This window comes from Stomoxys calcitrans, chromosome 1 (genome assembly GCF_963082655.1).
Source record: "Stomoxys calcitrans chromosome 1, idStoCalc2.1, whole genome shotgun sequence".
NCBI classification, from domain to species: Eukaryota; Metazoa; Arthropoda; class Insecta; order Diptera; family Muscidae; genus Stomoxys; species Stomoxys calcitrans.
Genome location: NC_081552.1, coordinates 30714644 through 30740755, shown reverse-complemented (window position 1 = coordinate 30740755; position 26112 = coordinate 30714644). Strand labels below are relative to the sequence as shown.

The window sequence follows — 26112 nt, the reverse complement described above, 5'->3', positions numbered from 1 at the left end:
TAAAAGTAACAGCTGATAACTGACAGAAGAAAGAATGCAATTACAGAGTCACAAGCTGTGAAAAAATTTGTCAACGCCGACTATATGAAAAATCAGCAATTACTTTTTGGGCAACCCAATATATAATTTTTAGATATCGGGTGGAGGCGGACTCTCCCTCTTACCCCAAAAACGCCACCCATATCCGAAAGGGTATCAAATGAAAGGCATTGGAGACCAGAAAACGAATTAAAATTTGGTTCCAAGTACCCAGCGGGCATCCCCAACCTCAAAACTCCTCTAAACAGACATATTCGAAGTTCATGTCAATATGGGACCCAAATGAAAAGTATTAGGCAGTAGATTACAAATATGGCCTAAAACATTAGGTCCAAGTAATGGGAGGTCGCCCACCCCCAAATGCCCCCAAATGGGCATATTAGCCGATCAAGGCTAGATGGGACTCAAACGAAAGGTATTAGCGAGTAGATTACGAATATGACATTAAAATTTGCGTTCAAGTCTAGGTGTCGCTTTTCCTCCTAAAGATACATCAAATGGGTTATTTGACCCATTATGACAATATGGGACGCAAATGAAAGGTATTTGAGAGTAGAAAACGAATTTGATATCCAATTTTAGGGCCAAGTGTGTTGGGGTACGTCCTAAAGCACCCCCTAAACTGAACCGCATTTCCGTTGGGAATAAAACACGGATTTGATATCTATTTTCAGTGCAAAACTCTATAGACGCCGGTGGCCACCCCAGCCCCAACAGACTCTCCAAACGGTTCATATTTAACAGCCATGGCAATATGGGGCTCAAATTAAAGGGATTTGGAAGTACAGCACGAATTTGATATCCATATTTGAGTCGAAATGTCCCTCCTCTAAAGAGAACATTGCCCTAGTGAAGAACATTACCACTAGGAACCGAGAAGGGAAAAATTCTCACACATCAATGAGTGCTTTCCGATTCAAGTTTAAACTCAATGATAAGGGACCTTTTTTTTATAGCCGAGTCCGAACGGCGTCACTCAGTGCGACACCCCTTTGGGGAACATTTTTTAAATGGCCATGCATGGCATTGTACCTCGCAAATGTCGCCAACATTAAGAGGGGATAAACACCGCTTTGTTTGATGTTCTTGCCGGGAATCGAACGCGTCCCGCGTCATAGGCCTGCAATGGCACGAATTCGATATCCGCATTCAGGGCGAAGTGTCGCCATTCTAAAATGATATTAGAGAGTTGAAGGAGGCGCAGCGGAGCGGGCCCGGTTCGGCAAGTGAAGTACGGAAATAATACACAGCTATTAGCGGCTTTCAACATTTCCAAGTTTTTGGGTTTTTAAGCGGATCTAGTTGATTCAACTGTTGAAACCAGGAGGCAAATTTTCCTTTTCTTGTTACAATTGTACCACAATGGGTTGAATTTTCCAGCAAACTGCTACTTTAATTAAAATTTTTATTACACACCAAAATTTCTTTACGATCCTCGTATTTCCTTTACTACTTAAGTTGTAAATAAAAAGATATTTTTTTCTCTCAAATAAATATCAGAAACCCATTCTTTTTTGGACTTCTCGCTTGGTTTGTGGTGTTACGGCGCACAGTGTTGCCCCGGTGGACAAAAATGCAAAAATCGGAAAATGAAAATTTTTATGAAATCTTTTACTAATCTTTTAGAAAACACTTCAAATATGAAGAATTTAAAAAAAAATAATTATATTTGAAGTTCCTCGTCATCTAATGGGCGTTTTCGTACGAAGGTTTTTTAACAAATGGATGATGCATATTTTTTCCCAAAAATTAAAATTTCTGTTTATGTAAACAAAATTGATTTTTTATTTATTGGGGTACCAAAATAGAATAAGATCTTAAAGAGGACATAATTGACAGCACATTTGTCAACGTAAGGTGTCACTGACATGAACATATGGTTAGTACCGTTACTTTTAAATAAGAGGCAAAAATAAAGCAATTACTGTCAAAAGTGAAATTTTCAGCAGAGTGGATCTAAAAAAGTCCAACTGGGACCACGCTAACTCTTTTTTAGCGTTCTTCAGTGAAGTGTCCTGAATCAAAAAGGCTAAATTTCAGCTGCACCAACTTGCACCATTTGCGTATATAGTGTTATATTATATTAAAGCTAAAATGAAAGTGCGTGAGTTGTATAATATTTGGTTGTCTGTTAAAGCAGTAAACCCAACGCATGTAAACAAAGTAATAATAAACAAAATCGAAAGCAATGGCAACAAGTTACTGAATGAACAAGACAAAGAAAAAATAAAATCAACTTTAAAGAAGTTCAACAAAAAATGGGTTAAATGTTCCCGTATGAAACTAAGGTTTGAATCATCCAATAATATTTGGCTGGATACCGACATGCGTCTGGGCGTAAATGATTTCTTTGAGGTAATTAAAACATTTTTTTTAAAGCTTATCACCACTATGACCAAAAATATTTAAAATTAGGAACCAAGTACTAGTGGCAGTAGAGGAAGACCACGAAAGTCCTTTGAAGAATCGTGCAATAGAACAAAGAGAAGGCGAGTGGATGAGTTAGTTACATCGAATTCATCAGAATTAATTAAAAAAGCTGCGGAAAAGCTAACTATCCTGAGTAATCAAAGCACCATATCAGTTAAAGAGGCTTTGGGCTTGTACGTTGATATGGATTTGTCCTATAGAACATACAATATGATGAGAAATTTAGTAAATTCATTTCATAAGGATTGTTTCCCATCGTATAAGGCTTTATTCAAATCTAAACAAGAACTTATACCACATGATATCGAGGTAACAGAGAGCTCTGCAGAAATTCCATTGCAGTCTCTATTAAATCAAACCGCAAAAAGCTTGATGGACTCCCATAACTTGTGCCCCAAAAAAGATATTACATTAGAATGTAAATGGGGGTTCGATGGAAGTTCGAACCACAGCGTATATAAACAAAAATTTTCGAACCCAAGAATTAATGATGAGTTTATATTTGTGGCATCTCTGGTACCATTGCGATTTTTTGATCCTAAAACCTCCACAACATTATGGGAAAACGATCGCCATTCCTCACCCAGATATTGTCGACCAATAAAATTCATGTTTATGAAAGAAAACCCTGATTTGGTGAGAGATGTGGAACGGAATATTTCACTTCAAATCGAAAGCTTGAACAGCTTTCACCATGAAGAAAAAAACGTAAATGTTAGTTTTTCTATGAAGCTAACTATGATAGATGGCGCTGTCTTAAATGTTCTTACGAATAATAAAAGCAGTTCAAATTGTTGTATTTGTGGGGCGAAGCCTACCGAAATGAACTCAACTGCAGTGTCTGAACGCGATGTAAATGAAGAGCATTATAAATATGGACTCTCGACGCTGCATGCTAGAATTAAGTTTTTTGAATGTATACTCCATATTGCGTATAAGTTAAAAGTGAGAAAATGGAGGGTTTCAAAAGAACAGGAGAAACAAGTAGTTTCTGAAACTAAGTCACAGATTCAAAAAAAAATTAAAGAACAATTAGGATTAATAGTAGATAAAGTTAAAAATGGTTATGGCACAACAAACGATGGAAATAGCGCCAGAACATTTTTCTCAAATATTGAAATTGCATCGAAAATAACTGGAGTTGATAACAATTTAATACGAAACTTTTCAATAATACTGCGAACTATTTCAAGTGGATCAAAAATAAATATAGAAAATTTCGATACGCTCTTGAAGGAAACAAGGGATTTGTATTTAAGCAAGTATGCTTGGTATTTCATGCCAGCTACGGTGCACAAAGTACTTGTCCATGGAATAGGATTCATAAAATATTTCTCAATTCCTATTGGAATTTTGTCAGAGGAGGCAATGGAGTCATGCCATAAAATAATCAGAAAGGCAAGACTAGAGCATACACGAAAGTGCGACAGAGAAAAAACTAATAAAGATTTGTTTGTATATATGATTTTACACTCAGAGCCATCCATTAGTGTTTTAAGTCAAAAGAATAGAAATATCTCCGAAAACTTAAATGATATTCAATATTATATTGAGCAAGATTGAAAACAATACAAAGAAATGTTGATACCTTTTTTGAAGTGTTATTATGTTTTATGTTGTTTTATAAGAAATATGAAATAAAAAATTAAATAAAATAAATTTGAAAAAAATTTCGCTTTACATTGGTTCAAGAAGTCAAATCGGGAGATCGGATTATATGGGAGCTATATCAGGACATAGTCCGATTTGAACCATACTTACCATGGATGTTGAAAGTCATAACAGTAGCCTTTGTGCAAAATTTCAGCGAAATCGGATAACAACTGCGACCTCCAGGAGCTCAAGAAGTCAAATCGGGAGATCGGTTTATATGGGAGCTATATCAGGATATAGCCCGATTTGGTCCATACTTAATGTTTTTCTTAATTTAAGTCAAATATACATGTATTTAAAATTTTAGAGCTCTATCTTAACTCTAACTATTTTTGTCCAACGAATGTATGAAGAGGCAACACTGTGCGGCGCGGCCTCTTGGTCTCACCAGTTGTCCGTTCATTCATTTTTCAAACTGCTCGAATCTACAGTTGTTATGTTTTTCAGTATTTTTTTATTGTTTTTCTCGCGATATGTTAGATCTTCAGTGGTATTTGCCTTTTGGCACTTTATTTATGTTAATTCATCAACTCTCTAGCCATCTATGTATTACGAGTATCTGAGGCTCTCTGTTCCCGAAAAAAAACATTTTCAACTTTAACCAGAAAGCCATTGATGGCAAGCCAAATGTTTAATCAACTTGATAGCTTATATTTACTCAGTCTTCTATTGGAAATATTTTCTTTTTTTTTTTTGTTTGATTTTTGTTTGTGTTTTTCCTCTTTTTATAATTGCTTAAATTATTAATTTTGTATGTCTTAAGTTCTGCAAATGTGTTTAAAAATAGTCAGTTTATTGGTGATCGTCGAGCGAAGCAGAAGTCATTAGCGCCAGATAATCATAAAAGAAACGGGAAAATTAAATTAATCAACCCCATAAAAATAGTAAAAAAAAGAGAAAACGCTTATGGTGTATAGTGCTTCTTATCAACATTCAACATTCAGCATAAGCACAAAGCAAGAGTGTTTAAAAATTAAGAAAACTAAAATAAAATACAAATACAAATTAAAAAAAAAATTAACACATTTATATAACAAAAAAGAGCAAAAAAGAGAATATATACAAACAAAACTAAATAATCAGCAAACATATTTAATAACAATTTGGTAGTGAAGAAAAGTAAACAAACCACAATGCCTAATCCTCCAATTGGTTTTTATCCCTATATTAAAAGGAGGGTAAGTTTTGTCAGACAATGCCATTTGACAATCGTAGATTAATAAAGTTGTGCGTCTCAGGTTAACTTAACAGAATTTGCGAGAAATTCCGGATGTAGAACTTTTGGATATCCCATTTTTAGCATTGAATTGGACTTATCAACAGATATTTTATTGGTGGTAGATGGTTGACCTTTACTCCTTGCTTGTCGAAATTTTATTTTTGTAGAAAATTTTTTTTCGACATTTTTTTTGTTGTAGAAATTTTTCTCAACTTTTTTTCCATCCAAATTTTTTAAAAATTTGGATGGAATTTTATTTGATAGAAAATGTTTTATTTTTAGAGAAAATTTAATTACATTTTAATTTTTATAGAAAACTAGCTGAACCTGGCCCGCTCCTTAGAATATTTATTTTCGACAATTAAAGAGCTTTTAGTGAAATACCATGCTACGAAAATAGTAAAGGGTGATTTTTTTGAGGTTAGGATTTTCATGCATTAGTATTTGACAGATCACGTGGGATTTCAGACATGGTGTCAAAGAGAAAGATGCTCAGTATGCTTTGACATTTCATCATGAATAGACTTACTAACGAGCAACGCTTGCAAATCATTGAATTTTATTACCAAAATCAGTGTTCGGTTCGAAATGTGTTCAAATTTTGACAAATTTTGTTCAGCGATGAGGCTCATTTCTGGTTGAATGGCTACGTAAATAAGCAAAATTGCCGCATTTGGAGTGAAGAGCAACCAGAAGCCGTTCAAGAACTACTGTTTGGTGTGGTTTGTACGCTGGTGGAATCATTGGACCGTATTTTTTCAAAGATGCTGTTGGACGCAACGTTACGGTGAATGAACACATTTCGAACCGAACACTGATTTTGGTAATAAAATTCAATGATTTGCAAGCGTTGCTCGTTAGTAAGTCTATTCATGATGAAATGTCAAAGCATACTGAGCATCTTTCTCTTTGACACCATGTCTGAAATCCCACGTGATCTGTCAAATACTAATGCATGAAAATCCTAACCACAAAAAAATCACCCTTTATATGCATATCGCGGTTATCTGAATCCCATATGACCTTTATTGGACTACGAATTCGCTCGGAGGGTTCAATGTCATTGAAGTTTTGATGTTAGATGTACTCCTTTCTTTATTTCAGCCCTTTATTCTTATGATGTAGAATTTAGGGCTGTTTTTGGGGTTCAGCTACCGCTTCCGCAGACACTTAGCCCTGAAAAAATATCAGCATCGTGCTCTTCTCTCAAATACCATTTATTTAAATCCCATATTGCTATTGGAGAGTTTATAAAATGAGGCGTCCCCCCAACACTTGGCCCCAAAATTTATCATCAAATTCGTTTCTGTAAATTTTTACCGTTTGGGGGGTGTTTTGGCGAAGGGGCGGTGCCCCAAATACATGGTCCCACATTTGCATATCACATTCGTATTCTGCTCCCAAATACCTTTATTTGAGAGGGGTGTTTTGGGATGTGGGATAGACCCCCAAACACTTAGCCCTCTATTCTCATTTTTCTATATATCATTTATTTGAACCCCATATTGCCATTGGCCTCGAAATTCAACTATCAAATTCGATTCCTAATCTCAAATACCTTTCATTTAAACCTCTTATTGCAAAAGTCAGCAAATATATCCGGTTATGGGGTATGAGCCCTAAAAACGATCAATATCGTGCTCCACTGTATTGAAGACCCAAATTGTCTTGGTGAGCAAATACGTACTAATTGGGGGTTGTTATGGTGGTGGGACGTCCCCTAGACAGTTGGTCCCGAAGGTTGATATCAGATTTGTGGTCTTCTCCCAAATATTACAATGGTCAGCAAATACTTCCTATATGGGTGGTGTTATGGGGGTGGGCTATTGATATCAGATTCGTGCTTTACTCCAAAAAAAGACCTTTCACTTGAGACCTATATTGCTAGGGTCGCAAATTTGTCTTCTATGGGGGATGTTTTTGGGGAGGGGTCGCCCCCCAAACATTTGGTCTCACATTTGGATATCAGATCAGATTCGTATTCTACACTCAAATAGCTATAATTTAAGCCCCATATTGTCATGATAAGTAAGTAAGTCCTGTTTGGGGGGTGTTTTGGGAAAGGGACCAGAAACTTGGTCCAACATTTGGATAGCAGATTCGTATTCTACTCGCAAATGCCTTTCGTTTGAGTCCCTATTGATATCAGATTCGTGGTTTACTCCAAAAAAAGACCTTTCACTTGAGACCTATATTGCTAGGGTCGCAAATTTGTCTTCTATGGGGGATGTTTTTGGGGAGGGGTCGCCCCCCAAACACTTGGTCTCACATTTGGATATCAGATCAGATTCGTATTCTACACTCAAATAGCTATAATTTAAGCCCCATATTGTCATGATAAGTAAGTAAGTCCTGTTTAGGGGGTGTTTTGGGAAAGGGACCATAAACTTGGTCCAACATTTGGATATCAGATTCGTATTCTACTCGCAAATACCTTTCGTTTGAGTCCCATCATTACCGTGGTCGGTAAATATGTCCGATTTAGGGGGGTTTTGGAGGTTGGGGTCGTCACCAATTCACTCGATCCGACAATTAGATATCAGATACGTTTTCTAATCTTAAATACCTTTCATATGAGTTCCATATTGTTGTGATTGGTCTATATATATATTTGGTAAGTTTTAGGGGTGGGTCGGCACCCCCTAGGTACCCCATCCGAAATTTTGATGTTTTTAGGTTACCATAAGAGAGTACACAAAATTTCGCTTGAATCGCACCACCCATCTCCAAGATATGGCAATTCTGAAAATTTGGGTAAGGGGGAGGGTCCGTCCCCCCTTTCAGATATCAAAAAATGTAGTACACTATTTTCGCCACGAGATCATTATGCACCGATCAAGAAAATCGGTTCAGCCGTTTTTGAGTCTATAAGGAACGCACAAACAAACACAAATTGATTTTTATATATAAGAAGACTAGCTGGACAGGGCCCGCTCCGCGCCTTCTTTCACTCTCCCATTTTATCTGAGCCCTATATTGGCACGGTCAGGAAAAAAGTCCTGTTTGGGGTGTTGGTACGGTCTTTCAGATTTTTCGCTCCAATGGGGATATCATATTGGTGCTCTACTCCCAAATTACTTTCATTTGAGCCTTATATTGTTATTGTCGGTGAATATGTCCGGTATAGGGGTGTTTTTGGGGGTGAGGTGAACCCCCTGTATCAGATTCGTGCTCTAGTTTCAAATAACTTTGAGTTTGAGCCTAATATTGTCATTATTGGCTTCCAAAAACCACGTTGGAGCTACATATTCCTATAATCGGTATATATGTGCGGTTTAGGGGGAGTTTATGAGGGGAGACGTCCCTGACACAGATACAGATTGCAGCCCCTTTTTGCCATAATCCCCAAATATGTCCAGTTTGAGGAGTACGCAGGGTGGGGCGGCCACCCACGTACTTAGCCCTGAAAAAATATCAGCATCATGCTCTACTCTCAAATTTCTTTAATTTGAGACCCAATTGCCATTGGTTTTGGGGGGAGTTTATGGGGTGACACGACCCCCAAACATTTGCCCTCAAAATTGGATATCAAATTCGTTTTCAACTATCAAAAACCTATTATTTGATTTAAAGGGAGTTTAGAGGCGGACCCTGAAGTAATATCAGCATCGTACTGGAGCACCATTTTGTTTGAACCCCATAATGCCAAGCATTTCGAAGGAGGCTATCAAGATATTCAGGGCTACGGGTCTCGCTCAGATTCACAATAATTAATTTTTTCGTATTGGTTATCAACACCCAAAATCATATTTCAAAGCGACCACTTGGGATATCATATTCTTAAACATCCACAGGTCCTCCTGTGTCCATCCCAATTTGAGGGTAAAAAGTGTACTCTACTACCAAAGACCTTTTATTTCTGTCCTATTCTATCCGGATCGGCCTTCATATATTATTTCATACTATTCATATATTATTTTTATTTCTGTTTTTTGGGGTGGGATAGGGGGAGGGGGATTGCCCTCTGACACGTCCTTTCATTTGAGTACAATATATTCTCGGTCATGACTATTTGGCGTTGCATTTATTGGGAGGAGAGGGTTAATTTATTTGAGTCTTTTATTGTCGCGATCTACTGTCCTGCGGAACGGTAGGACGTGACCCAGATACTTGAATCCTTATACCAACATTAGATTCGAAATATATTGTTATATTTCAGCCGTATTGTCTGGGTGGGCCGGTCCCAGACTCTGTCCTAATTTTACATGCCAGATTTGTAGTTAACTCCCAAAGACCTTTCATTCCATACCCATTTTGTGACGTTGGACATTTATGTCCGATTTGGGATTGGGGAGGCCCCGTAGACACCTTGGAGCAAATTCTTATAACGGATGTCTACTCAGCTTCCAAATATTATTCGTTTGATACCCATATTGTCGCAATCGGTAAATATGTCCTGTTGAGTGGTTTTGGAGGGATGGGATGGGCCTCAGACACCAAGGAATACATTTTTATATCAGCATTGGATTTTAGCCTTAAATATCTTTAATTTGATATCCATATTATCCCAATCGGTAAATTTGTCCTGCTGGAGGGTTTGGGGGTGGGGAGGGCTCTCAGACACCAAAACATAAATTTTTGTGTCAGATTTGTATTCCACTTTTAAATACCTTAAATATCTTTCATTTGATACCCATATTGTCCCAATCGGTACATTTATTACATTAATTTTTTAAAAAACTTTAGTCAATCGAAAAATTTATTAAATTTTTATTTTTGAAAAAAATGTATCTCTTTATTTTTATAGACAATTTCGTCAAAAATTTGTTTTTACTAAAAATTTTTCTTTTTATAAGAAATTTTCTAAAAACTTTTTTTATACTAATTTCGTCATTTTGTTTGTAACTCCTCGCAATATTCGTCTAAGACCACATAAAGTATATATATATTCTTGATCGTCATGACATTTTAAGTCGATCTAGCCATGTCTGTCCGTCTGTCCGTGCGTCTGCCCGTCCGTCTATCTGTCTGTCGAAAGCACGCTAACTTTTGCTTGAAATTTTGCACAAATACTTCTTATTAGTGTAGGTCGGTTGGAATTGTAAATGGACCATATCGGTCCATGTTTTGATATAGCTGCCATATAAACCGATCTTGGGTCTTGCCATCTTGGGCTTCTAGAGGGCGCATTTTTTATCCGATTAAGGTGAAATTTTGCACATATCGTTTAAGTATGACTTCCAACAACTGTGCTAAGTATGGTTAAAATCGGCCCATAACATGATATAGCTGTCATATAAACCGATCTTGAATCTTGACTTCATGACGTGCTTTATTACGGCTTCCAACAACTGTGCTAAGTATGGTTGAAATCGGTTCATAACCTGATAGAGCTGCCGTATAAACTGATCTGGGGCTTTGACTTCTTGAGCCCCTAGAGGGCGCAATTCTTATCCGATTCGGCTGAAATTTAGCACGACGTGTATCGTTATGACTTCCAACAACTGTGGCAAATATGGTTCAAGTTGGTCTATAACCTGCTATAACTGCCATATAAACCGATCTGGGATCTTGACTTCTTCAGCATCTAGAGGGCGTAATTATTTTCCGATTTGGCTGTTATTTTGTACAACGTCTTTTCCCATGACCTTCAACATACGTGTCAAATATGGTCTGAATCGGTATCGGAATCGTTTGGTATACATGTCCATTTAGGTGACTTCCCGAGAATTGATATAAATTTTCATATATTCTTCGTATTCTACACTCAAATACCTTTCCCCATCTGTTACGTTCTGTGTACATGGTCATTTGAGGTGTGGCGACCCGCCTGGGAATACCATTTGTTTGAATCTCATATTGTCCCGATCGGCCTACATGTTCGTTTGGGGGTGATTTTTGTGGTGGAGCGGCTCACTGGGACTTGACCCCAAATGTTTATATAAGCTTTGTATTCTACTTCCAATTACCTTTCGTTTGATACCCATATTTGCCCAATCGGTAAACATGTAATTTTTGGTAGATTTTTTGGGGGTGGGGCGGGTCCCCCGACACATGAGGTCGAATTTTTATATCAAGTTTGTACTCTGCTCTTAAATAACTTTCATTTGATACCCATATTATCGCAGTCGGTAAACATGTCCGTTTGGGTGGGTTTTGGGGTAGGGCGTCCCCCACAGTTATTGGACCCCAACAATTTATACCAATTTTGTGTACGGTTTTAGCCCACTATTTCCCAGTTGACCACAGTGGGCAAACAAATTAGGCATCATAAGCAAAAATGTTGGCACATTTGTATTAGGTTTTCTGTATTATGATTTTACATTTAGGGTTGTTTTATTTACCAGTCTAGCGGATTCACCAGATTATGGATAAATAAAACGCTCTTTCCGCTAAATGCATTGTTCTTTAACGTTGGCAGCACTCAGACACATTCAAAAAAAATCAAATATCAACAAAACAAAAAAACGTAATTTTAATTTTAAACAAATGTTTCTCGGAGTTCCTAAATGTGATTTTATTAAAATCCTTAGCAATTTTGCCATTCCAGAACGTTTTATCATTGAATGTGTTGCGTCCTTCCTCTTTAAGGTTTGTCATTCAAATTGAATGATGACACCATATGTTTTAATAAGCGGCGATTAGACTACCCGTTTAGCTAATCACGGATAGCATTTTTCTCCATACAAACTAAGCGAGAAAATACGCTTAGTGGGTAAATAAAACACCCCAAATATATTTTCCCATAGATACCTTGGCATGCTCTGAATATTCAAATGGCACCTTTGCCTTACTTTCAGCGTAACGTCGTCCTCCACGCCTTCCCGCACGCTCCCATACTAACCAATTTTTAGATTTGGCTTCTTGACACTCTGGTAGTGGAACTGGAACACCTAACATATTTCTAGAATCTCTCCCTAATACACATGAAAAGATTTTGTTTATTTCAAGTATATTCGTTGGATATACTTGCATTTGCTTACAAAAATTAAGAGTAATTAAACAAGTGGAAGGAAAAACTTGCTGGATTGCTTCGAATAAACAAAAAGGTACAACATTCCCCAGAAAACTAAAATAAATTATAATTATATAAGGCTCATTGGCATAGTTGAAATGGCCCTTTAACTTTGAGGCCTTAAAAAAGTAATTCTACGAGTAATTGCTTTTGAAACTAAAGGATGATTTTTTAGCTATTATCTTTTTGGCGTGAGCTGGTTTAAACAGAAGGGAATGTCAGCCAGAAGCATTACAAGAGCTACCAAAGCATCCAGAAAAAGTCACAGCTTGGTGCGGTTTATGGGCTAGTGGTATCATTGGACCGTACTGCCTCATGGCATGTGTTTCAGGGATATTCGTCTTCTTATCTGTGGCGTTAGAATGTTCACCAGGAATACAAGACTTGCCAGGAACTCACACCCGTTTGTTATTGATTGGCCAGTCGACCGAATCATGGATTACCGAAAAAAATCATTTTTCACCCGAACCATTCTTATGTGGAATCGACTTCCGGCTAATGTCTTTCCCAGCGACATCGACGTTCTGCTCCCTCTTTCCCCCCTCCAACTCTTAACATTCCTGATTGCCAACGCAATGCACCTCATATATAAGGGGAAATCCACTGCGTATTGGTTACAAAAAAAAAAATGATGACCTTAAAAAACTCCACACGTCAACAAATCGATCGGTCGGTCGCAAATCGGTCGATCGCAAAACCCTACAAATAACATGCTGAAAAGTCTAAAATATCTCTAACGGTTTATGAGTTATTGGAATTACAGCAAAATTTGTTTTTGGAAAGGTTAGTCAAGACATATCGACTCCTTGACTAGGTTAGGTTAGGTTGAAAAGAGGGTGCAGATATTAATCCGCCCCAGGTGTATGTCCATAGTGGTTGAACTTCTTTTCAACCTAACCTAGTCAAGATCTCGATATTTTTGAGATTGTGGGACCATTTATGAACCGATTGGAGATTTTACACCGTCGTAAAGCCTACAGAGTTTTTCGATTATAGGAGTCCTTCTACTAAGAGTTATTCGCTTCATATCCTAAAATTTCCAAAGAAGTTCAAAGTTTTCCTACTTTTCTAAAAATATTTCATCATTATTTCCTTCATAGCTTTTTTTCCAGGAGGTTTAATTTTCTTTTTATACCCACCACCATAGGATGAGGGTATACTAATCTAGTCATTCCGTTTGTAACACCTCGAAATATATATATTCTTGATCGTCTCGACGTCCTGTGTCGATCTAGCCATGTCCGTCCGTCCGTCTGTCGAAATCACGATAGCGTTCGAACGCGTTAAGCTAGCCGCTTGAAATTTTGCATGGATACTTAGTATTGATGAAGTTTTTTGGGGATTGCAAATGGGTCATATCGGTTAAGATTTAGATGTAGCTGCCATATAAACCGATCTCCTGATTTGACTTCTTGAGCCCCTACAAACCGCAATTTTTGTCCGTTTTGGCTGAAATTTTGCATGTGGTGTTCCGTTATGACTTCCAACAACTGTGCCAAGTACAGTCGGAATTGGTCTATAATCTGATATAGATCCCGTATAAACCGATCTCTTGATTTGACTTCTTGAGCCCCTACAGGCCGCAATTTTTGTCCGATTTGGCCGAAATTGAGCATGTAGTGTTTTGTTACGACTTTCAACAACTGTGCCAAATACGGTCCAAATCGGTCTATAACGTGATATAGCTCCCATGAAAACAGGTCTCCTGATCATCGTTTTTCGGTTCCTAGAAGCTTTAATTTTGGCTGGTTTGACAGAAGTTTGGTATGTGGAATAAAATTATGCCCTAATTTATTTTGTATAAAGATTCCAAGATTCGGACCCAGCCAAACTTTGCACGCTTTTACTTGTTAATATTTAAAATTGGACTTAATGTAGATTCGAATAATACAGTGGAATTCCCTAGTTGATCAACTACTTAATATATGTAGGCCGTTCCAAATTTGAAAATTTGTAGACAAACTAAAGTTTTTGCCCAAATTTATCGAATCGCATAGCACCGAAGCCCGATTATTTTTATTATTTAAAGCACCATTTTATAGTGAAACTCTGAAATCATGATGATATCTCTATGCGTTCCGATTTTCCTCAAAATATCACATCATTTAAAAGAAAAATAAATTTATTTTTTTTTCGATCTGAAATACTATTCCAAATAAGTATACCTTAAGCCACATTTATTATCCGATTTCGCCAAAAATTTGGGACAGTGCCTCTTGACATCTGTGTTCAATACGACCTAGATCGGTTCAGATTTAGATATAGCTGCCCTAGAAACCGATCTCTCGATTTAAATCTTGGACCCATAAAATGCGCATTTACTGTCCGATTTCGCTGAAATTTGGGACAGTAAGTTATATAAGGCCCCTCGACATCCCAGATTTGGGTATAGATGTCATATAGGCCGATCTCTCGATTTATAGTCTTGGGCCCATAATAGACGCATTTATTGTCCGAATTTAAAAGAAATTTGGTACAGCGTCTTGTGTTAGGCTCCTCGACATCCCTGTTCAATACGGCCCAGATCGGTCCAGCTATAGCTGCCATATACGCCGATCTCCTGATTTAAGATTTTAGTATTATAAAAGGTGAATTTATTAACCGATTTTGCTAAAATTACTTATAATGAGTTGCATTGGGCCCAGCGGCTTAAGACCGGTCTATATTTCGATATAACTGCCATATAGATCTATTTCTTTCAATTTAAGGTGTTGAGCCTATAACTGGCGTATATATTGTCCGATTTCGCTAGAATCTGGTACAGCGAGTTGTGTTAAGCTCCATGTTCAATACGGCCCAGATCGATCCACATTTGGATATACCTGCCATATATGCCGATCTCCCGATAAATGTTTTAGGCCCATAAAAGGTCAACTTCGCTGAAATTAAGCACAATAAGTTCTGTTCGACCCTTCGACATTCGTATCGAGTATGCTCAAGATCCGGCTGTATTTGGATATAGCTGTCATATATACCATCCCCCGATTTAATTTCTTGGGACAATAGAAGCACGTTTATAACTGGATTTCGCTGAAATTTGACACAGTGGGCTGTGCTAGGCTCTTCGATATTCGTTTTCAATATGATTCAGAACGGTCTATATTTGGATATAGGTGTCCTGGGACCCATAAAAGGTGCTTTTTTTAACCGATGAATTTGATATAATAATTTGTGTTAGACCCTCAACCAAATTTGTTATTCAAAACAGCAAAAATGTTTGCTAAAACATCAGTTTTTGTCTGCCGAAAATGGGAAAGCGGAGATTAATGTTTGCTGCTGCTTGTGCGGGACACACACAGAAGGTATTCTATAGTCTCTTCTTCTTCGATGTCCTTACAGCTTCTGCAAAAGTCGTTGCTGGCGACCTTCAGTCTGTCAGCATGTTTTCTGATTAGACAGTGACCTGTCATGACGGACGCAATGACTGAGACGTCTGTACTAGCCAATGACAGCAAAGCAGTAGACTTCTTCAAGTCTAGATTAGGCCACATAGTTTTGGAATGCTCGCAGCCCCCTCTTTGTTCAGTGGTGTTTATAAACATCCACTGAGACATACATTTACATTTGTATTTTATTTTTTCTTCTAACATCCCCTTCATAATGAAATAGCAGTTCTTTTCAGCAAACAAAAGACTTTTCAGCAGTAAGCTTGCTGGTCTGAAATTGCAGAACTACTGCTACAATAGCAGCAAAACTAGTAATATTCAGCAGACAATGTTTGCTATTTTCAGCTAACTTTTTTCTATGAATATGGACTATATTTAGACATAGCTGCTATGGGTTCAAAAATGATGACGAAAGGTGTTTAATATATATATATATATATATCCGAGGTGGTGGGTATACGGCCTGGCCGAACTTAATGCCTTTATCTGTTTGTTTCTCTTTCGAGACGAACTCAATAATCGGATATTTTCTTTGCAAAAAGAAAAGGAAAGCCAGAGATCGCAACACACATCAACCACTATGGGAAGCGTTTCGTCTTTGGTGTGATGGCTTCAAGGACCGTACGTTGCGAAAACGCCTCTTATTATACAAATACCCCATTAACCACGCTCGACAAGCCTGTCTATTAGCTGTACTTATCCCAATGCATGTGTTCGTGTAATGACAGATTTTTTGTCTGCAATAATTACACCATTTCCATGGTAGCACATGGAATGGATGGATGGCTTCGAACGGTAGACAATGGCAACGCCTCTCGCTGTTGCTCCGTGTGCCCAGGTTCGAATCCCGGCCGGGCTCTGCCGAATTTTTTTCATTTCAAGTTTTTCTCCCTGTTAGGGCGAAGATCATTAAATTTCACAATTTGTCTGTTTGTTAAAAACATTAGATCGAAATAGTTGCTGAAGTGAACTTTTGTTTGTCTAAGTCCCTTGTTTGCTAAGACAGCAGTCTTGTCTGCATTCCCATTTTCAGAAGACAAAAACTGCTGTTTTTACAAACCATTTCGCCATTTTAAATAGCAAACTTCGCTGAGTTTTGGATATACTATATGCCATCTAAACCGATATACCGATTTTGTATCTTATGTTCTATTGATCGGATTGCAACAAGCTTTGGAACAGGCAGTTGCTTTGGACTTTGACATGCCTGCCTGAATATTGTCGAAATTGCAGCATATTTGGATATTGTTCCATATAGGCCTGTCTTCCAATTTATGGTCTTGAGCCTATGAAAGCAGCATTTATAAGTCAATTTTGGTAAAAAAAAAAACCCATTTGTTTTTAAACAACTCGTCATTCTTTACGAATAAAGTACGGATTGGTCTTTATTTGGATGTGACTGACCAATACATTGATTACATGATATGCAGTCTTGAGTCTATTAAAAGCGAATCGTCGAATTTTTCAACAGTGAGTTCCACTAGATTCCTCGACAACCATGCTGAGTATTGTGCACATCGGACTGCACTTGGATAAAACTCTCATATAGACCCTTCTCTCAATTTTAAATCTAGTGCCCATAAAAGTAGCATTTTCGATCCGATTCTAGTGTAAATCGAGCCAACTAAAATTGGATTATGTTTTTTATTTGTGGATATAGTAAATAATTCATTATTAAATAGGACTACAAATTTGTCCATTGTAGTGGGTGTTTACCATTTTTTCTTACTTCAGTTACGTTTTTACTTGTTTCAGTTGTTCTACACCAAACCGCAACTACCACAATAAAAGGCAATTTTCTTGTCATTGTTAAAGTTTAACCAAAACCATTATGGCTAAGTAGGTCTAGTTTTATACCCTCCACCATAGGATGGGGGTATACTAATATCGTCATTCTGTTTGTAACACCTCGAAATATGCGTCTGAGACCCAATAAAACTCCATATATTCTTGATCGTGATGACATTTTAAGTCGATCTAGCCATGCCCGCCCGTCTGTCTTTCGAAAGCACGCTAACTTTCGAAGGAGTAAAGCTAGGAGCTTGAAATTTTGCACAAATACTTTTTATTAGTGTAGGTCGGTTGGGATTGTAAATGGGCCATATCGGTTCATGTCTTGACTTTTTGACCCTCTAGAGGGCGCAATTCTCACCCGATTTGACAGAAAGTTTCTACAACGGCTTCTCTCATGACCTTCAACATACGTGTCTAATATGATCTGAGTCGATCTAAAGCTTGATACAGCTCACATTCTCGTCCGATTTGACTGAAATTTTACACGCGGTCTTTTGGTATCACTTCCAACTGCTATGCTAAGTATGGTTCAAATCTGTTCATAACCTGAGATAGCTGCCATATAAACCGATCTGGGGTCTTGACTTCTTTAGCTTCCAGAGGGCGCAATTCTTATCCGATTTGGCTGTAATTTTGCATGAGGTGTTTTGTTATGACTTCTAACAACTGTGCTTAGTATGGCGCAAATCGGTACATAACCTGGTATAGCTGCCATATAAACCGATCTTGGGTCTTGATTTCTTCACCCTCTAGAGGGCGCAATTCTCGTCCGATTTGACAGACATTTTACACGCGATGTTTTGGCATAACTTCCAACAACTGTGCTAAGTATGGTCTAATCAATTCATAACCTGATATAGCTGACACAAACCGATCTGGGATCTTGACTTCTTCAGCTTCTAGAGGGCGCAATTCTTATCCGATTTAGCTGTAATTTTGCATGAGGCGTTTTGTTATGACTTCCAACAACTATGTTTAGGATGGCGCATATGTTTAGGATGGTACATAACCTGGTATAGATGTCATATAAACCGATCTTGGGTCTTGACTTCTTGACCCTCTAGAGGGCGCAATTCTCACCCGATTTGACAGAAATTTTGTAAGATGGCTTCTTTCATGACCTTCAATATAAGTGTCTAATATGGTCTGAGTCTATCTATAGCTTGATACAGCTCCCATATAAACAGATCTCCCGATTTTGCTTCTTGAGCCCCTACAAGGCGCAATTCTTATCCGAATGGACTGAAATATTACACAATGACTTCTACAATGTTCAGCATTCAATTCATTTATGGTCCGAATCGGACTATAACTTGTTTTATTTTATCCTTTGCTTGCCTTAAATGAGATATCGGGAAAAGATCTCTACAAATGCGATGTATGGTGGAGGGTATATAAGATGCGGTCCGGCCGAACATTGACTGGTATCTAAAGGCTTTCTTTTGAACAGCCCTACTCACATATACAGTACAATATTTATTGATTTTTTCATTTAAGGTTCATTAAATATGAATATATCTTTTGTGGTAACATTTTTCTTCAAATTGAACACACGAATAACTGTAATATCCCACTGAACATATGTATATACATACATATGCCAAGCTTATGACTGTCCATTATTGAGGTCAGTAAACTCAAAATCACCTGGAGCTATCGAAATTGTGTTATTAAGCAGTTTTACCACTAAATGTTGTTTTTTTTTTGCGTTCATTTGTTTAACCATCCATGGCTATATCACCCAAACCATTTATTCGAGTACTTTGGCATGGAAGAAGGTAGTGAAAGATAGAGTGTGATAGAGTTGAGCTTTTGTTAGCTTGAGGTCAGCGAAAATTTTTCTAATTTCTTTTTGTTTTATATTAGCATAAATTGGTGGTGATTTATAGAAATGGTGTATTATTATTTTAACCATTTGGCCTTGTTTATATTTCGATATTATGTGGATGACATTTTGTAATAAATAACACCAAATCTTCTTCTTATATATAACAAGTAAAAAGGCGTTAAGTTCGGCCGGGCCGAACTTTGGATACCCACCACCTCGGGTATATATGTAAACCACCTTTCATCAAAATTCGCTAAAAATTTCATACCTTATGTTCCATATCAGTTATATCCAAATATGTTCCGATTTGGACCAATTACTAATAAGTACACTAGCTATATCTAAAAATAAACCGATCTGAACTATATACGACACGGATGTTGAAAAGCCTAACATAAGTTACTGTGTCAAATTTCAGTGAAATCAGATTATAAATGCGCCTTTTATGGGGCCAAGACTTTAAATCGAGATATCGGTCTACATGGCAGCTATATCAAAATCTGGACCGATTTGGGCCAAGTTGCATAAAAATGTCGAAGAGCCTAACACAAAGCACTGTCCTAAATTTCACCGAAGTTGGACAATAAATGTCTCTTTTTATGGGCCCAAAACCTAAAATCGAGAGATCGGTCTATATGGCAGCTATATTCAAATCTGGACCGATCTGGGTAAAATTAAGGAAGAACGTCGAAGAGCCTAACCAAACTCACTGTCTCATATTTCAGCGACATCGGACAATAAATGCGTCTTTTATGGCCCCAAAACCTAAAACCTAGATATCGGTCTATATGGCAGCTATATCCAAATCTGGACCGATCTGTGCGATATTGTAAAAGTATGTCAAGGGGCCTAACTTAAATCACTGTCCCAAATTTCGGCGACATCGGACATTGAATGAGCATTTTATGGGCCCAAAACCATAAATCAAGAAATCGGTTTATATGACAGATATATCCAAATCTGAGCCGATCTGGACCAAATTGAAGAAAGATGTCGAAGTGCCTTGCATAACGCACTGTCCCAAATTTCAGCAAAATCGGACAATAAATGTGCCTTTTATGGGCCTAGCACCATAAATCGGAGGATCGGTTTATATGGCAGCTATATCCAAATCTGGACCGATCTGAGCCAAATTAACGATGAATATCGATGGGCCTTACACAACTCACTGTCCCAAATTTCAACGAAATCGGATAAAAAATGTGGCTTTTATGGGCCTTAGACCCTATATCGGAGGATCGGTCAATATGGCAGCTATATCCAAATCTGGACCGATCTGGGCCAAATTGACGAAGGATGTCGAGGGGCCTAACACAACTCACTGCCCCAAATTTCAGCAAAATCGGATAATAAGTGTGGCTTTTATGGGCCTAAGACCCTGAATCGGCGAATCGGTCTATATGGGGGCTATATCAAGATACAGTCCGATATAGCCCATCTTCGAACTTAACCTGCTTATGGACAAAAAATGATAAAGGCACTTATATTGTTAAACTGTTAGTCAAATTAGCATGGTATTTCACTAAAAGATCTTTAATTGTCGAAAATGAACATTCCAATGAGACTTTTGTTCCATATAAAGTAAAAGAAGGCGCAGCGGAGCGTGCCCGGGTCAGCTAGTTTATTTATAAATTCGTATATGAAACAATTCTGACATACATTTTTATACCCTCCACCATAGGATGGGGGGTATACTAATTTCGTCATTCTGTTTGTAACTACTCGAAATATTCGTCTGAGACCCCAGAAAGTATATATATTCTTGATCGTCGCGACATTTTATGTCGATCTAGTCATGTCCGTCCGTCTGTATGTCGAAAGCACCCTAACTTCCGAAGGAGTAAAGCTAGCCGCTTGAAATTTTGCACAAATACTTCTTGTTAGTGTAGGTCGGTTGGTATTGTAAATGGGCCATATCGGTCCATGTTTTGATATAGCTGCCATATAAACCGATCTTGGGTCTTGACTTCTTGAGCCTCTAGAGTGCACAATTCTTATCCGATTGGAATGAAATTTTGTACGACGTGTTCTGTTATGATATCCAACAACTTTGCCAAGTATGGTTCAAATCGGTCCATGTTTTGATATAGCTGCCATATAAACCGATCTTGAGTCTTGACTTCTTGAGCCTCTGGAGGGCGCAATTCTCATCCGATTTGACTGAAATTTTGCACATAGTGTTTTGATATCACTTCCAACAACTGTGCTAAGTATGGTTCATATCGGTCCATAACCTGGTATAGCTGCCATATAAACCGATCTTGGGTCTTGACTTCGTGAGCTTTTAGAAGGCGGAATTCTTATCCGATTTGACTGAAATTTTGCACAATGTGTTTTAATCTTACTTAAAACAACTGTGCGAAGTATGGTTTAAATCGGTCCATAACCTGATATAGCTGCCATATAAACCGATCTTGGGTCTTGACTTTTTGAGCTTTTAGAAGGCGCAATTCCTATCCGATTTGGCACAGATTTTGTACAAACCGATCTCCGATTTTGCTTCTTGAGCCCCGAATTGGACTATAACTTGATAAAGCTCCACCTCCTCCTCCGCCCATATTCATTACTCTTTGTTTGCCTGAAAAGAGATACTGCGCAAAGCACTCGACAGATGCGATCCATGGTGGAGGGTATATAAAATTCAGCTCCGCCGAACTTAGCACGCTTTTACTTGTTTTAATTTTCAATAGAAAATTTCGTAAAATTTCAATTGACGCTGACAATTTTGTCAAATTTCGACAGCCAAAGATAATATTTTTTTTTAGAAAATTTCAATGTTTTGATTTTGCAGGAAATTTTGTCGTAATTTTTGTCAAAATTTTAATTCAGTTTTTATAAAAACAAAAAACTAGCTGGTCTGGTGTGGTTCGCTACACCCCTAAGTGTCTCGAAATTCTGATTCGAAGTAGTCATGTTCGTCCGTCCGTCTGCCTAATCACAATAGCGGTCGAACGTGTAGAGCTAGCCGCTTGAAATTTTTAACAGATATTTTATATTGATGTAGGTCGTTGGTGATTGCAAATGGGCCATATCGGTTCAGATTTGGATATAGCTCCGATATAAACCGATTTCCCGATTTGACTTCCTGAGCCCTGGAAGCCACAATTCTTGGCCGATTTGCCTGAAATTGGGACTATAGTATTCTGTTATGACACCCAACAACGGAGCCAAGAACGGTCCTAATCGATCTATAACCTGATATAGCTCCTATATAAAACGATCTCCCGATTTGATTTCTTGAGCCCCTGGAAGCCTGAATTTTTACCCGATTTGGCTGAATAGTATTTAGTTATGACTCCCAACAAACAAGCCAAGTACGGTACAAATCGATCTATACTTTGATATAGCTCCCATATAAACCGATCTCCCGATTTGACTTCCTGAGCCCCTGGAAGCCGCACTTGGTCTTCTATTTTGACTTCCAATAACTGTGCCAAGTACGGTCCAAATCGGTCAAGAACCTGATATAGCTCCCATATAAGCCTATCTCCCGATTTGACTTCTTGAATCCCTGGAAGCCTCAATTTTCACCCGATTTGGCTGAAGTTCTGCACATAGTATTCTGTTATGACTCCCAACAACGCAGCAAATTGATCTATAACCTGATATAGCTCCCATATAAACCGATCTCCCGATTTGACTTCTTGAACCCCTGGAAGCCTCAATTTTTACCCGATTTGGCTGGAATTTTGCACATTGTGTTCTGGTATGACTTCCAACATCGGAGCCAAGTACGGTTTAAATCGATACATAACTCCCATATAAACCGATCTACCGATTTGACTTTCTGAGCCCTTGGAAGCAGCTATTTTGTCCGATTTGGCTGAAATTTTGCATATAGTCTTCTATTTTTACTTCCAATAACTGTGCCAAGTACGGTTTTAATCTGTGTATAACCTGATATAGATCCCATATAAACCGATCACCCGATTTGACTTCTTGATGAGCCCCTAGAAGCCGCAGTTTTCTTCTGATTTAGCTCAAATTCTGGACATGGTGTTCTGTTATGACTCAAGAACACGATATAGCTCCCATATAAACCGATCTCCCGATTTAACTTCTTGAGCCTTTACAAGCCGCGATTTTTTCCGATTTGGCTGAAATTTTGCATATAGTGTTCTGTTATGACTGTCAACAATTGCGCCAAGTACTGTCCAATTCGGCCTATAACTAGATATAGCTTCTATATTTTAGCAGAATCCGTGATGGTGGTGGGTTCCTAAGATTCGGCCCGGCTGAACTTTTATTTGTTACTTCTCATTTTCGTTTGAAATATAGGTGGTGGGAAATTAACGATAGCATCGATATTTATTATTATAAATATCGAATTGCCTGCCGGCTATCGATTGTTTGCCAGCTCTACTTAGATCCCAGATCTGATATGGACCATACGCGGTTCAGATATCGGGTGGCCTAGTATAAATCCATGTCCCAAATTTATATCAAAATATGGTCTGATCTGGACCAAATTTGGTTCGAACAACGGGAAATCTAGTCAAACTCACTGCTCTAAATTTCAGCGAAATAGGCAAATACGGCTTTTTATGGGCTTAAGACCCTTAATCGGCAGATCGGTCTATATGTCAGCTATTCCCAAATTTGGTCCGATCTACACTATGTTCAGTTCGGTCAACGAGAGGCCCAGTGCAACTCACTGTTTCAAATTTCAGCGAAATCGGCTAACAAAGGTGGCTTTTATGGTCTTAAAAGCCTAATTCGTCAGATCGGTCTATATGGCAGCTATATATTGATAAAGTTCGATCTGGATCAAACTCGTTGCGGATGTCGACAGAATGTCACTATTATAAATTTCAACAAAATCGGATCATAATCGCACCCTAAAATCGGTAGGTCGGTCTATATGGCAGCTATGGCTAATAATGTGGACCATTTTCGGTTCGAATCCCGATCCTTCGTACAACTCGCGGTTTATAATTTCAAAAAAATCGGATAAAACGGAAAGAAACAGACTCTTTGTTTAACAAAAAAAAGAAATCTTCTAAATTTTGTTTTCAGAAAAAAATTTTGATTGAAGTTTTGTCTTAAGGAAAAGTTTAGTTAAAATTTTGTCTTTAGAAACATTTCATTGAAATGTGTCTTTAGAAAAAATTTCATTGCAAATTTGATCGAAATTTTGTCTTTAGAAATAATCCTACTGAAAGTTTTCCTTTGGAAAAGTTTTGGGAAAATATCAATAAAATTTTGTCTTAAAAACGTCCTTTGAAATATTGCCTTTAAAAATGTCCTTGAAATTTTCTTGTTGTTGTTGTAGCAGTTTGTTGTTTTCTATCTTTCGCCTGCTTGATTTTGTTGAGTGTCCAGATCCAGGACACCTCCGACTAAGGTGGGGTGCGTCCAGAGGGATCTTGGTCTGAGTCGATTGGGTCTGGCTTGGCAGTTAGACAGGTGACGTGTGTCGCATGGTCCCTGGTCACATTCGGGACATACATTTTGCACGATACCCTATATCGGTAGATCAGGCCGCCGGTCTATAGGTCCGATCCGATCTAAACCACATTTCACAGAAAAGGGTAGGCATCTACCAGAACTCACTGTCCCAAATTTCATCGAAATCGGATGAAAAATAACCAATTTATTGCCTCAAAACTTGAAGTCTGGAGATTGGTCTATATAGCGGCTACATATAACAAAATTCAGATTCTATGAGGTCAGGTTTATATACAAAGAATATGAAATCATCACGGTTTTTATACCCAAGATATCTGCAAAATTATAAATACCCAGCTTTATATCCAATATAAGCTCGCCAGACAAGAATCGCCAGTTTGAATGGTAAGCGCTACCGTGAGTTGATATCCATCTTTTTTGCCCAAAATTCAAGAGCTTGACTTGCATGACATGTGCGATTTAACGTCTTTAAACTATTTTTTGTGGTGCTATTTTAAAACTCATGTCTGTACTGACACGCCCGCTTCCTGAGATACCTGCCGAAATGTTGGAAGGAGTATGCCAAAATTGGTCTAAGCAGATGGACCATTTGAAGCGCAGTCACGGTAAACATTTGCATGAAATAATCTGCAAACATCAAATTATATGGACCGTATTATCGATTATGAAAAACTTTCCTATAGCTCTTAAAAAATCAACCTTTGCATAGTTTAAATTTGTATACCCACCACCATAGGATGCGTGGTTTGTAACACCTCGAAATATTGATCTGAGACCCCATACAGTGTATATATTCTGGATCGTCTCGACATTCTGATTCGATCTAGCCATGTACCTCCGTCAGTCGAAATCACGAACGCGTAAAGCTAGCCGCTTGCAATTTTGCACAAATACTTCAAATCGATGTAAGTCGTTGGGGATTGCAAATGGGCCATATCGGTTCAGATTTGGATATAGCTCCCATATTAACCGATCTTCCGATTTGAATTCTTGAGCCTTTGGAAGCCGCAATTTTTGTCCGATTTGGCTGAAATTTTGCACATAGTGTTTTGTTATGACTTCCAACAAATGTGCCAAGTACGGTTCAAATCGGTTTATAACCGGATATAGCTCCCATATAAACCGATCTCCCCATTTGACTTCTTGAGCCCCTACAAACAAATCGAACCTACTTGGAACAAACAAACTAGCCGAACAGGGCCCGCTACGCTGCGCTTTCTTTAACTCTCTAATATCTTTTTAGGGTGGGGACACTTCGCCCTGAATGCGGATATCGAATTCGTGTCATTGTAGCCTATGACGCTGAACGCGTTCGAATCCTGGCGAAAACATCGGAAAAAGCGGGGTTTATCCCCTCCTAATGTTGACGACATTTGCGAGGTACAGTGCCATGTATGGT

The 26112-nt window shown here is 38.1% G+C and overlaps 1 protein-coding gene across 3 annotated transcripts in view; it reads left to right on the top strand.

The window, feature by feature from the left end:
• The window catches only part of LOC106086275 (bifunctional 3'-phosphoadenosine 5'-phosphosulfate synthase), a 102242-nt gene that overhangs the window by 63807 nt on the left and 12323 nt on the right, over positions 1 to 26112 (top strand). Inside the window, exon 1 of one of the 3 annotated variants that reach the window (XM_013250878.2) lies at positions 5219 to 5300. The exons of the other annotated variants lie outside the window; for them this stretch is intronic. Within the exon in view, the coding sequence (XP_013106332.1) occupies positions 5256 to 5300 (45 nt within the window). The 5' untranslated portion in view covers positions 5219 to 5255. Of the gene's footprint in view, positions 1 to 5218; positions 5301 to 26112 lie in introns of those variants that run through there. 3 annotated transcript variants of the gene reach the window in all.